This window comes from Coptis chinensis, chromosome 3 (assembly GCF_015680905.1).
Source record: "Coptis chinensis isolate HL-2020 chromosome 3, ASM1568090v1, whole genome shotgun sequence".
NCBI classification, from domain to species: Eukaryota; Viridiplantae; Streptophyta; class Magnoliopsida; order Ranunculales; family Ranunculaceae; genus Coptis; species Coptis chinensis.
This window is the reverse complement of record NC_141458.1, coordinates 121151028-121164718: the sequence shown is the minus strand read 5'-3', so window position 1 is coordinate 121164718 and position 13691 is coordinate 121151028. Positions and strand designations below refer to the sequence as shown.

The window sequence follows — 13691 nt, the reverse complement described above, 5'->3', positions numbered from 1 at the left end:
TGCCACTGCTTTTTAAAATCGATTAGATTCTTAAAGAAAATTGTGATTAGTTTATGCAATTACAAACAACCTATTCTCAACCAAAACAAAAATTCAAAATTCAAAAGCACCAACCAACAACTAAAAGGCATCCAGAAAATCTACATGAAATCTATACAATAAAAACATAAAACCTAGTCCACATCGCAATACCATAATAAAATGATCTAGTAAAAAACAACACTGTAAAATATGTATATAGAAATGAATGGATGTTCATACTTAAACTCAAAAAAATCAACCACACACTAATGGGCAGCTATGTTTTTCGCTAGTTAATCAAAATGTGCAATGACGAACGCCCAGATAAGATTCTAGTAGTAAGTTAACTATACTTCAATTCTAAATGTAGAAAATACACTTAAAGTTAAAATGAGCACTAACAAAAAAAAAAATAAATAAATAAATCGAACCTTTTCAGTGGGAGTGGCTTCAGTAGCTACATTAGCTACATCCTGGAATTGAAATGGTCTAGTGCCACTGCAAGAAACACATTATTGTGATAGTCATCAAGAAAGAACATTTTCTAGTTTTTATAACTTCACACAATCAATATATTTCTTAACCACAAATCGAGTTCCAAGGGTTCTCATACTTTTTCTCTAGAGTATCGTTCTTTTTTGGCTTCTCATGAGTAACCTTGGCAACTGTCTCCAACACGGCCTGTGATACAACGGATCCAAAAAAAATCATAATTAATATGATTTAACCAAAAAGAACATTACTGATATACCAAAAAGAACACTACTGATATAACCTTGGCAACTGTCTACTGATATGATTTAAACGATCTAACGAAATATATTTAAGAATAGTAATATTTTCTTTTCTTTTTTACTTAAATGTGAAACTCTAGAGAACAATGTTGGATTAGATAACAAAAGATACCAAACTTTCCACACATGCAACATTAAACTTAAAGTTAAAATGAGCACTAACAAAAAAAAAAAAAAAATCTAAATAAATCGAACCTTTTCAGTGGGAGTGGCTTCAGTAACTACATTAGCAACATGGAAATGAGACCTCCCCTTCTTACTGGGAAGAATTCCAATCCTTCCATAAAACTTCTTCCCTACAAACAAATTCAACAAAAAGGGTCACACATTCTTCTCATTCGAAACTAAACAATGGGGCTGTTAATAAATTAATATATGTACCTGTAGTTGAAGGGAGTAAAGAAGCTTTGGAGTTTGAAGAAGAAGTAGAAAGGAGTCTAGAAGTCAGTATAGTCGAAACTAATTGAGGAATCAGAAATTGAAAAAATTTATGGTAATCAAACGATTTGTTGAAAGTGAGAAGGTGGGCATAAAACCCCAGCTACAGCTGCTAGATAGAGAGAATGACAATTGTTGGGGAAGAAAGATATAAAGTGAAGAGAGAGATCATGGGATACAAAGGGTTTTTGGGCATGTTATTATGTTTGGGAAGATAAACGATTATGGGGCTTATTAAAGTCGATATTAAACTTATTGGATTTTTCATTGTTCACTAAAATAGGGGAGACAAAAGGGGGGAGGAGCTGTATTTATGGTAATTAAAGTCTAATTTATGAATAATTAATATAGGCGTATAATTCGTATATTGCGTGCATTTGTTTTTCTATTTGAATTTACACAAACACCCTCTTGTTTCATATGTTAATCAAGGGTATAAATAGTAGTAAAAATTGAAATGACGAAACAGTCCTTTTTAAAGGCATTGAATAATTGGTTTAAATATTTTATCAAGGGTATTTAGTGGTAGAAAAAAAACTGGTCCAATTTAAAAGCTCATGTTAATTATGGTATACTCTACTAATTGAGATTGTCATTGCACTTCTCTCATTAAATCTTTTTCTCACTTGTTCTATTTTACCAATTTCAAGTTTAACCATTTGTCAATTTCACTATTTAAGTTTTAAACGGTTAATTATCAATTCATCATTTAATACTCACAGTTCTTGTGACACTTGATTTTTTTTTCTCAATATAATATGAATCTATTATTTTATTTATTTATAGTTTTGATATTTATTTGGTTACGTTCTCGTCGTTTTTATTTGATTTGGGTCTTGATAGTAGAGATTTTGGCTCTTAATTTATAATAAAATTGTGAATATAAAGTTAATTTTGTTGGTGATCATAGATGGCCTAAGAAATAAAGGTAGGCCACATCTTGGCTTGAGCCGGCCTGTCAGGATTCAATGTTTGGGGTGTAAGAGTATATGCCATGCAACTCAATAATTGAACTAGAGGGGTGCAGTAGTGAAGCTTCTATAAAAAAATTTGGGGGTGCGAATCTTTATAATCTAGCCATTTTTCTAGCAACTCACTATCACTTTACGTGACTTACAAATCTTTTAGGGGTGCGACCTCCCCTACACCACCCCCTAGTTCCATGCTTCCATCTATGTTGTATAATGTATATTGTGATAATGCAGTCGCTTAACATTGCTTAATCACGGTTTGGTTTAAATTATAAAAAAAAAATTGCTTAATCACTACAAAAAAAAATGGTATTTTATTCCTTTGTATTGGTTCTTAATGTAACCGATATAATACTTTCAGCCACGATTTCTCATTTCTCATATCGGTTCATATTTTTTTTATCGGTTGGTATTTTATCATATCATTTATATTGTTGCCGATATAGTAACTGCAACTTTTTGTATCACAAATTTCCAACTAACCTATTGCGTTATATATATAGAATATCGTTTCCGCTTTTGCAATAATAAATTCTTGTGTTTTGCGACCATAATAATATTTCGCGAGCAGGTTCAAATTAATTTATCTAACCATTGATAGATCTAGTACTCAAATTAAATCATAATTTGAAATGACACAATGATGCTTGCGTTTACTGATCTCAGACCACACACATAACACATTTTAATTCCAATCTGAGCTCTGAGTACATACTTTTATCGAAAAAAAAAAACACAAAACAAAACTCGGAAGTACATATACAATTAATCTGGATATTTTCGACCTTATATATATATATATAAAGGGGTAGGTTCCGTTTACAACACTTTTTATACAACATTTTATACAATACACCCCCCCCCCCACCAGACCCTTCAAGATGATTTAAGGGCTAATTTTTTGTGGATAAGATGTTCTCACCATGGGTATGACCTCCGCAAAAAATAGGGTCCTTTGACCATTTCTAAGTTTGACAAAAAAAGGTTACAAAATCGATATTTCTAGACCGTTGATAAAAATTCATAAGTTGAGAGCAATTTTTCTCATAGTTAGGAGTTTTCAAATGAGTTGAATTTTTGTGGAGATGATCTCCATGGTGTGCAAATCATATCTACAAGAAATCAAGGCTTAATTCATATTTTCAAGGAGTATAGTATAAAATATTGTATAAAAAGTGTTATAAACGGAATCTACTCTCTCTCTCTCTATATATATATGCACCCTTCGGTCATGAATCGTGAGTCGTGTTGCATCATGTGATTCATGAGTATATTTTCGTACCTTATGTAGATCTGTGCAACATTAATTTTATCAAATGCAATTAATTTTCATGAGTATAGCATATAGATGGTATATTGGTTCAATATGGTATCCCTTTTTAAGCATTAGCATGTTCAATAGTATTGCTTGTGCAAGGCAGGGAGCTCTTCGGGGCAATGGAGTTAAGGAATGGTGGCCCTCAACGCCACAGTTCTAAAAAAGAACTGAACATCAAGAGCTAAACTACTATAGATTTATTTCATGATGTTTATCGACTGGTGTATGCTCTTCGTACTCCTAGCATCTATATCTCCTTTTTCCTTGTAACTCTATTCTTTTGGTAGTAGAATTACCTTTAAGCAAAAAAAATGTTCAATAGTACTACATTAATGTTTGGCAACTTAACACCCAGGGATGGAGGGATAGATCATACATTCTTCCCGACAAAACATAAAATTTTGAAAAGCAAAAACTCTACAACAGAGTGAAAGACAGGATTGCTGTTGGGAATTGATAATTTTTGTACACATATATAGTACTGTGTCCATAAATATTGTTTTCCTCTTAGGGTGGGTGGTTTTGAAAGCTCGCAGTAAATGTTCATTCCTGTTTTTATGAAACAAACCAGCAGGAAATATAATTGGTGAATAGCAAGATTTATACAGCTTGTTTCCATAGCCAAAAACACGAGAATGAATGTATGCAACTATGCATTTTAATTTCCCAAGCTGTCTATAATGAACCAGTTAAAAACTTAAAATATAAGTGAAAACGTATTTACTATACTACTACCCGAAAGCTTTATAGCAAGCATGTATGATGTACCTAATAGCCATGAAATTTAATTTGATCCCTAAAGAAGTAAAAGTACTATGCTGCTTCATTGTCAATTTGTCATACTTTTATCTAGATTGGATGTTAGCTGGGGATGGGGATAATCATTTTTAGTAATGCTTCCTCAAATCAATCAATTCTAAGTTTCTAACAACTTAAGTTTCTGGTGTCATTAAGTAACAACTATATAACTCTATTTGTTCAAACATTCCTGTGATCATTTTTGCAAGATATAGCCCTTTTACCTCTATTTGTTCAATCAAACGTTTTAGGTTATATAATAAATACAATTCTCCAACATCTTGAAAGCACGGGACACTCTGACCATGCCATAGAAGGAAGTAGCCATAGTGTCCCCATAATGTATATTTCCACATATATATATTATAGTGTGGCACACTGCACATGACCGTAGTTTAGCAGCTAAAACTACCAAACAGTTCTTGATAATGTGGGATAAGATTCCAGTGCTGCCGAACTTGTACTTAATTTGTTAGATAAGAGTCTTGTGAACTATGGGAATTGCGCAAAACCTATGATTTAAAGGAGGTTCAGAGTTGGGATTCAGGTAGATATCTTTGTTGAAAAGGAGCATCTATTCTTCCAACATGTACTTCCATGTTCTGTCGTAATTATATTGTAAGACATTTTCCAATTACACATTATGCTCCTATTGTCATTTCACTTCTTTTCACTAGCTTGACGTGGTGAACAAACATTGAAATTGAAAAGACAATTGGTGTTTGTGATGATGTGAAAAATATACACTAGCCTCCATCCACAACTTTAATTTGAAAAAGAAAAGAGATCGAAGAAAAAGAATATTTGAACAATTAATGCGCAATTTTTTCCCATGAATATTATCATACCGAATATTCTACCAAGTTTGAGTATTTGCAAATGTGGTTTGCATGGTCGTTGATTCTTAGGGCTCGCAAAGAGTATGAAAATTTTCTCTCCACAAAACTTGCATCTCACCATTATGTGTCCTGAATCCTGAGCACCTAGTGTTCAGAGTAAGTAAAATTTTGACGTCATTCATTTATGTGACCTTAATTAAAGGTAGATAAGAAGAAATCACAATCCGTCGGCTGTTACACTGTTCCACTGTAAAAGGGTATAAAAGGGTACACAGTAAATTAAAGCGGACACATTTAAGACCTATTTCACTGCACTGTCGACGTGTCGGTTGCTCGATTGGACAACCAAAACCAAAGTTTCCACAGCAACCAATAGAGCAGCTGAACAGTAGTATATAACGGAACGGCGTTACTTTTAGCGCGGGAATAGAAACGAAGGCAAGTACTAAAAAGCGAGAAAAAGAAACGGAAGTAAAAAAAATTAGATGGACGGATCATTTGACAAGCAAAGTCGATGTACGAGACTCGACACGTATAGCCCACACCCACACAAATTAATCTCACACACACTGCTCTTGTTCAGCTCTCTTTCTGCACTGCTACTCCTGCTACTTGTTCGTTCTGTGATTGCGATAGGCGATTGCAACTGCTCTTGTTTATAAATAAAACTAGTAGAATCCTAGTACTTTGAAAGATAAAAAAAACGAGTGGGGGAATAAAAAAGGTGAATTCAAGGGTTTCCATTTTGTTGCTACAAAACTTAATTTTAGGGTAAGTCGGGAGAAGCAGCTTTTTTCTTCATTTTTTGCCTTTTTTATGTTTAAATTCTTATCACCCCATTTTAAGTATAAAGAATTATCAGTAGTTGTTGTTCATCTATTTATTCTCCTTTTGTCTCTCTCTCTCTCTATATATATATTTGGAATACACAACAGCAAGAAGTCATGATAATTAATCAATCTGCCCCTTTCACCCTTTTAATTCCTCTCAATTTACCACAACCTATCAACATTCCATCTCTATAAAAAGCACATAGACAGTGTTGAGTTTTACTTGTTCTATACTCTTTGTACTACTACTAGTACCACTACTGATTCTTCTAGCTTCTTTATTTCTTGTGGTTTTTGGAGAGATGGGGAGAGGAAGAGTGGAACTGAAGAGAATTGAGAACAAGATTAATCGTCAAGTAACTTTTTCCAAGAGAAGAAATGGTTTACTTAAGAAAGCTTATGAGCTATCTGTCTTGTGTGATGCTGAAGTTGGTCTTATTATCTTCTCTAGCCGTGGAAAGCTTTATGAGTTCGCTAGTGCTGGGTAACAATTTCTTCCTTCTAAACTCTTGATTCTTTTGTTCGATCTATTATCTTATGTGATATTTTCTTTGTTTAATTGACCGATCTGATGAAGTTGTGTTTTTGGTTCAAGATTCGATGAACAAAGTAAGTTTGATGTTAAGAGCTAATGGGAACTGGACACGTATAAGTGTTTTAGATATTCTCTCTCATCTGCTTCTGTTGTTTTTACTGGTTAAAGAGATGGAAGCTACCGTACGAAACGAACCCATGTACGGGTCCACTGTTCATCTCACAGATCTAGGGTTTTCTTTTTCTTCAAAGTTCAAACCAACCAACTTGGAATTTTTTCCTTTTTCTCTCCTCTCTTTTTAATGCTCTTTCTTAAACCATATCCAAAATCTCTTTTCTCAAATCTTCCAAAATAATCTAGTGGTCTTTCATGTGAGAGGTTTGACTACTTCTTTCTGATATTTTTTTCAAAAGAAAAACAAATAATAAAATCATGATAGATTCAAGAAAACCAACAAAAAAAAAATGATCTCTAGAGAGAATAAAGTGGTTTTTTTCCATATATTCTTCTGGTTTTTGTTTGGGTGATGATTATTTTTATATCAGTTGGAAGTAGAAAATAAAGAAGATAAATAAAGCCAAAAATATAGACAGTAGTAGTACATACTGACGAGTGTGAAGTATCAAAAAACAGCTTTACTTAAAATCTGCCTGCCTTGTTTGGTTTCTCTTTTAATCTATAAAAGTAATGAAACAGTGAAGTTACCAGAGTGCAAAAGAGTGTAAAGCCTGTGTTGAGTCACCTGGTTCTTAGCATGTATTCTGCTATGACCATCACATCACGGCTTCCACTTCCATTCAAGATAAAAGGTATTTGTTGGTTTAAAGTTTCAAGATACTCAACTTACCGTACTGCACATCAGTCTGGTTATAGTTTCGAGTTACGATGCAAATAAATATATCTCGATCCGCTGGTCTATATCGCTGTATAATCAAGCAATGTAACAGTAAAACTACTTCTAAAGAAAACAAACCAGTGATAGCTAGTAGACCACATATATATATATATCTTTTCTTGATGTTTATATATAGAGATGATCTATCTACCTCAAATATAATTCTTGGATAATTAAAGTTTTTCATGTGAACAATTAAGAAAGGAAATGAGTGTTAGCACTAAGGAAGATGTTTGCTATTCATCCTGATTATTTAAACTTAGTTTACTTGATGAGTTACTTGTTTAAGTGGTTATAAAAATTTTAATTAGGAACTTGAGTAGGTTTTACAAGATTAGTCCTAACTCATCAACACAATGAAATTGTTGAAGACATTAAGATTCAAATCTGTTATCCTAGGTAGTCCATTACAAAGGATTAGATGGAGGTCATAAATGTTGGACACTTGACAGTGATGCCAAACTTACTATGCCAAATTTACTATGCATAACTTTCAATAAGGAAACTTTGATCATTTCTTAGGGTGAAATGTGGAGTTGAACTAGGACATTATGTAACTGTGGCCTTTGGAAAGAAAAACTGCTAGAAGATAGATCGATAAGTAAACATACTAGGCTAGCTTGAGCAACAAATCACCACTGTTGCCAAATTTGTCAGGCTTGAGTTGCAACTTCTTTAAGTTTCAATCAGAAATGCCTACTTTAATACAGTAAGGGATCACCAATTTTACTTATTGTTGCCTAATCTTCCGCAGCCTTTTCAGTTTCATTCCTTCATTGTGCATAAAAGAGGGGTGTGATCAAATTCCCAAACCATTATTAATCTTATTTTTGCTACAAGATATTTGGTCTTCAAGTAGTTTTTTCTTGCAATTCATGTGCTCTAGATAGCTGTTGAATATCTGCATTGACAAGTATTTTTTGAAATCCATTTTCAAGAGCCCGGTAGTGTGTCCACAACAAATAGTTTGAGTTCTACTTTAAGGACTAAGGGCTAAGAACTATGGATATTTATACTCCATCTGTCGTCCAGCCATAAGGTGGTTTATATTAGACAACTACTTAAAGTGTTAATGATGTAAGTTAATTTGCTGAAGTTTTTCCATGGGAAAGTTCCTATTTATTAGGTAATTTAGGATCAAACTCATCATTTTGTGCGAACCCACCCCACTAAATATGTAAACAGTTGTAGTTAGGCGGGAAAATTTTCATTTGTAGGGGATTCAGAAGAGATTGTGTGGGTTAGCGCTAGCTCTTTAGTAGGAAAAGCCGAAAAGGTTTCTTGCTAAAATCACCTGATTTTTTTGTGTAATACGTGATACCAAAATGTATATCATCATGAATCGTTCAATGCCATATAGCTTCAATCATTTTCCAGTTGAGCACTTAGAACTGTAACACGGACCACACTAGGTCTGAATTGAAGTAGGGAACTTTAGGTAAATCTTCTGAGAATGATCATTTGAGTAACAATATTTTGTTTTGCATTTACAAGTAATGGTCTAATGGATGATATTACAAACCATCCAAAAGAGGGCTACATAAGAGTGCCCAGGTGGTTAGAGACTTCATATCTCTACTTGATTGCAGTACACCTTAGAGGGTAGGCTGTTGAATCCTAGGACATCCCATTTAGGAATTTTAAAATTCCCAAGTCGTCATTTAGACTTGAGACTTCATTCTCAACATGAAGTGCCCCTCGAGTGTACACTGTTGGATCCTTTTCCATGAATGAAGGCTTTGAGTGTGGTACCACATTAGGATCAAAAGCACTTTTTGGACATGCACAAAACACACCTCAGTTCTCTCACTTAAGTTTTGACTCCATTTTTCTGTAACTTATTTGTAATTTGTCGTTTAGCCTGGAAGCAAGCTATACATTGTAAGTAGTATTTTCTATCTAACAAAACAGGGAGGAGTGGGAGGACAGATTCCACGTTATAAGGATAGCCAAAAACTCATTTTAAAAAAATTATAGGACATTTTTCTCACAAATTGGACAAAATTTTTATTGGTTGAATCTTTTATGGGCTTGGAACCATGTTCTCCAAAAATCGGACAAAAGACTCCGCTTATAAACCTTAAGTTTTGACTCCATTTTTCTGCAACTTATTTGTAATTTGTCGTTTAGCCTGGAAGCAAGCTATACATTGTAAGTAGTATGTTTAATAAATAATGACATTTATTTTTGGTTTATGAAACATGTTTCTAACTTCTAAAATATTGGTTTTCTTCCAGTATGAGTAGAACTCTTGAGCGATACCAGAGGAGCTGTTACAATTCTCAGGATAGCAATCTCACTGTTGCTGACCGCGAAACACAGGTGTATATTTTGAAGTATTCTCTTTAAAAAAGATAGTGATAATAATCTCATCAGACTGTACAGTATGTATTTTGTTCGTGCACAACTCTGGTCAATAAAATGTTATAGGGACTACCTAGCTATTCTGTTGTTTTATTACTTCCCATGGCAAAGTTCTTCCACATAATGAGCAGTATTAGGGTAAGCAAGCCAAAATTAAAAATAAATAAATAAATAATCAGTTCAAGTAGATAGTCTTTAAAATCTATAAACTTGAACGTTCATGGTAATTAAACTAACTGATTTTTTCCTGTTTACTTAAGATATAAAGTACACTATGTTGAGATTTATAACCCCATATCAGGTGCCTTAAGCTTTGAATTCAAATAAATAAATCTTGGGGCTCTCCGCTTATCACCAATTGATATGTGGAGAGGCCCAAAGACTGATTATTTATTTGAATGCAAGGCTTAAGATACCCAATGTGCAGTGGGATTCTAAATCTCAACACAATATATCCTTAAATTCACCATCCATGAGTTTGCGTCAAGTTTAATAACTGAATGTGCACTCCTTTATGGTATACTAGTATTTGCTCGTGTCATACGACACAATACGTGTGCCTTCGGCGCAAAGGCAAGGAGTGATGACAACGGTATTTGGAGAAAAAAACAAAAGAGGGGATCCTATGAGCCTGTTTGAGACCACTAAAACAACATGCCACCAGATAACCCCACATTCGTCCACGTCATAAGCCCAGAAAACAGGATTAGACTGTTAGAGCCGTAGGATGGAGGCCCTGCGGCCCCACACTTCCCTTATTTGTTATATAAATTACCATTGAACTTATTTCCCATGTACAGTACAATGCAATTGTGAATGTATCTTTCCAGCAAAATTGCAAGCTGTGGTAAGGTACTGCCGTAACCCTACTAGGAACAGTTAGACATATATGTAGATAGTCAAGAGTCACAATTAGCAGCCAATTGTCCCTGGATATGGCCATGTAAACTTAACCAAGCTTCGATCGCATAATATTCGTCTGACCTTTATATACATTATCATCAAAATTACTATGTCGTGCTTATCACATGCTGCTTTTGGAAAGCATAGAATACATTTAAATGTGAAATTGGAGACAGTGAAGTGATCTTCCTTTTGGCTTTTCATTTATATGTTATATGTACAATTAAGTTACTTGAAGGTGATAAGAAACATTGTTTTATGTTTAGTATCCACGTTCATCCTTAGTTAAGCTCTCTGTTGGCAAATTGATCTCTCTCTCTCTCTTGTTAATGTAGGACAACTCGACTTGTTTTATGAAAAGTTGTACAGCTGAAGTACATCTATTCTAATATATAGAGAATCAACTATCTACTTTGAGTGTCTTAACAGAGTTATCAGCATAAGTAGCGATTTACACGATATTTGATAAACTCTAATATGTAATTAATATCTATTTTTGTTTCTTTCCCTGCTTTTCTCTCATCTTTAGTTTTCTTTATGTAGAGCTGGTACCAAGAAGTTTCAAAGCTGAAGGCAAAATATGAATCACTACAGCGCTCGCAAAGGTTATTTTAAGATTTTAACCTCAGTACTATCTAATAGCTAGCTGCAGCTTTAAGGGCTACTTATATCGTTGTTTATGTTACTTCGGTAGATCTTGTGTTTCAGTTTGTTATCCGTAATTACAACAAAAATTAATGTAAAAAATCGTACTTCTGATTCAAGGCATTTACTTGGAGAAGATCTTGGACCACTTAGCATCAAAGAGTTGCAGAACCTTGAGAAACAGCTTGAAGGGGCTCTTCAACAAGCAAGACAAAGAAAGGTATCATACCTGCATTGTTTCGTAAACCATATACTGATATCCTGAGTCTTTGTAATTTACTGGTTAAGCTAAGATGTGGTTCTTGTAGCAAATACAAGTGAGTTGAAGGGTTCAACTCCATTACCATTACATCATAAATTGGTAGAAGTTTGGATTGCATTACACTTAAAAATCTTTACCAGCTTTCTCTAGCTTGATTTTTCACATATTTACTAGGTTATTACAACTATGAATCAGCTAGTGAAGCTGATTAGTGTTATGTTTTCTAATGCAGACACAGATAATGATAGAACAAATGGAAGAACTCCGCAGAAAGGTATTGCAGTACATGATTCTGAGAAGGAGTTCATAGTCTTCTTCTTTTTTTCCCCCCTTTGTTTTTTTTTCCATTATAGTTCTTTTACGAATACTATTCAAAAAAATTTTTCTTAATTATACATTTCCCACCCTGTTTAAAGGATGCTATAACACTCAATTAAGGAAAAAATGGAATGGTATTTAATGGAATTTTCAGCTAGATTATCCCAGAGATAGCCTCAATTTTTTTACTGGTGCGGATGATGACATCTTTTGCCCTTCTGTATTCTCTCAAGTTCATATTTCCACCAGTACTTTACCCTATCTGTCTTTGAAATATAGATAACTCGATCTATAGACTTTTAAACATTAATTATGTCGATAACTAATAAATGCCTGGCCAAGTGCGTATCCTGTATAGATTTGTAGAACTGGTCAGCTGGAAACTCAGGAGCTAATGCACGATAGCCATGATAAATTTACTGGCCTATTGATTGTATTTGCCTTATAATTCCTTTTTATTCACAACAACAGGAGCGTCATCTCGGAGATATAAACAAGCAACTCGAAAAGAAGGTTCTACTTGAATCTTGGACAGTACTAAATTATGTCAATATTTGTTAATCTACTGTAATACTGATTTTAAGCTTTTGTGTTTAATGTTCAAAGTGCCAGCTTGAGGTGGAAGGACATGGTTCATTTCGAGCTATTCAAGGCTCATGGGAATCAACTGCAATGGTTGCAAATAACAACTTTTCTATGCATCCTTCTCATTCCAGTTCCATGGACTGTGAGCCCACCCTGCAAATTGGGTAAAGTTAGCTATATTTTCCTATCTTCCATTTTCTTTTGTAGATATTAAGCATGTCACAGTGCATAACGATATATAACATCAGTAGCTATAACAACAGGTATCACCAATATGTTTCATCTGAAGGAGCTTCAATTCCGAGGAGTGCTGCTGGGGAGACTAACTTTGCCCAAGGATGGATGCTGTGAAATAGCAAAGGCAACACAGGCAGTATATATGCTTGATATATGGCTTAGCTACAGTGTTATATATAGCTCATTTCCGTACTTACTAGACATTTGGAATGTTATTTTATGTCATCTTGGCGGAGTTGGAACGCACATTACCCCTTGTTTCGTCTGAAATGTGTAGGCTTCCAAGGTTGGAGATCCATCAAATAATTGACTGTTTATGTACCTAACATCTTTGTTATAAGATCTAACCTACCTCCCTCCCCCCTTCCTCCACATACTAAAATTGTGAAAATGTGAATTTCAAAATTTTACATTATCAACATATTAGCGATTATTGTGAACGTTGGGGAAAATTGTCCAAGTGACTAACTGGTCTGGATTGGATTATAAATTTTCTTGTACAAGCTATTCTAAGTAAATCTAGATTTTTCGGTGTTCATGGCAACTCATATCATATTATTCTCCCATTTGTCCAAATTTCTCCCATACCTTGTTCTTTGAGGAAACCTTTTCTTTCCTTTCGTAATATTCAAGCAAACTTTTTCTAGAACCATAAGTAAACAATATATTTAGATAATGGTAGGTTTCGGATGTTTGATGTTTCCGAATGGCTCAAGATCATTTGGTCAATATTAGGGGTCGTTTGTTTTTTCAATCCCCATCCTTTAAATAAATAATTGGGGTATTTAGCTTTTGAGCCACATTATAAATGGGTAATATGCAGTTGGTCACCAATTGTTCGTTTATTAGCTATTGGGCCAAAATTGACGGTTGACTGCGTTGACTTTGCGTTGACCGTGGATCAACTATTAGTCCAAAACTGATTTTTTGTAATGCCT

The 13691-nt window shown here is 34.1% G+C and overlaps 1 protein-coding gene and 1 long non-coding RNA gene across 5 annotated transcripts; one reads left to right on the top strand and one right to left on the bottom strand.

Moving 5' to 3' along the window:
* Positions 1 to 402: 402 nt before the first annotated feature.
* Positions 403 to 1837, bottom strand: LOC147513831 (uncharacterized). The gene is made up of 4 exons (XR_015217423.1): positions 1197 to 1837; positions 1011 to 1111; positions 635 to 702; positions 403 to 519 (listed from the first exon to the last, which is right to left on the bottom strand). It is a non-coding gene; the product is annotated as an uncharacterized LOC147513831 (long non-coding RNA).
* Positions 1838 to 5745: 3908 nt separating this feature from the next.
* LOC147513830 (agamous-like MADS-box protein MADS3) lies at positions 5746 to 13079 on the top strand. Of its 4 annotated transcripts, none has more exons than XM_086597131.1 (9): positions 5746 to 5950; positions 6310 to 6493; positions 9677 to 9761; positions 11250 to 11311; positions 11472 to 11571; positions 11846 to 11887; positions 12403 to 12444; positions 12538 to 12680; positions 12780 to 13079. In XM_086597131.1, the coding sequence occupies exons 2-9, from the start codon at positions 6312 to 6314 to the stop codon at positions 12865 to 12867; spliced, it is 744 nt and encodes a 247-aa protein (XP_086453257.1). In that variant the 5' UTR covers positions 5746 to 5950; positions 6310 to 6311; the 3' UTR covers positions 12868 to 13079. The 4 variants fall into 4 exon arrangements, with proteins under 4 accessions (XP_086453257.1, XP_086453258.1, XP_086453256.1 ...); XM_086597132.1 differs by having other exon boundaries at positions 5808 to 5950; positions 12544 to 12680; XM_086597130.1 differs by having other exon boundaries at positions 5808 to 5950; positions 12544 to 12680; positions 12768 to 13079.
* The last annotated feature ends 612 nt before the right edge of the window (positions 13080 to 13691 follow it).

What these genes read in the sequence shown, in the direction of transcription:
- LOC147513830 (XM_086597129.1), top strand. Translation starts at nt 6,312, where the DNA reads ATGGGGAGAGGAAGAGTGGAACTGAAGAGAATTGAGAACAAGATTAAT. An exon ending in AACAAGCAAGACAAAGAAAG is followed by an intron (nt 11,572 to 11,845) that starts GTATCATACCTG and finishes TTTCTAATGCAG; the next exon opens with ACACAGATAATGATAGAACA. An exon ending in ACAAGCAACTCGAAAAGAAG is followed by an intron (nt 12,445 to 12,537) that starts GTTCTACTTGAA and finishes TAATGTTCAAAG; the next exon opens with TGCCAGCTTGAGGTGGAAGG.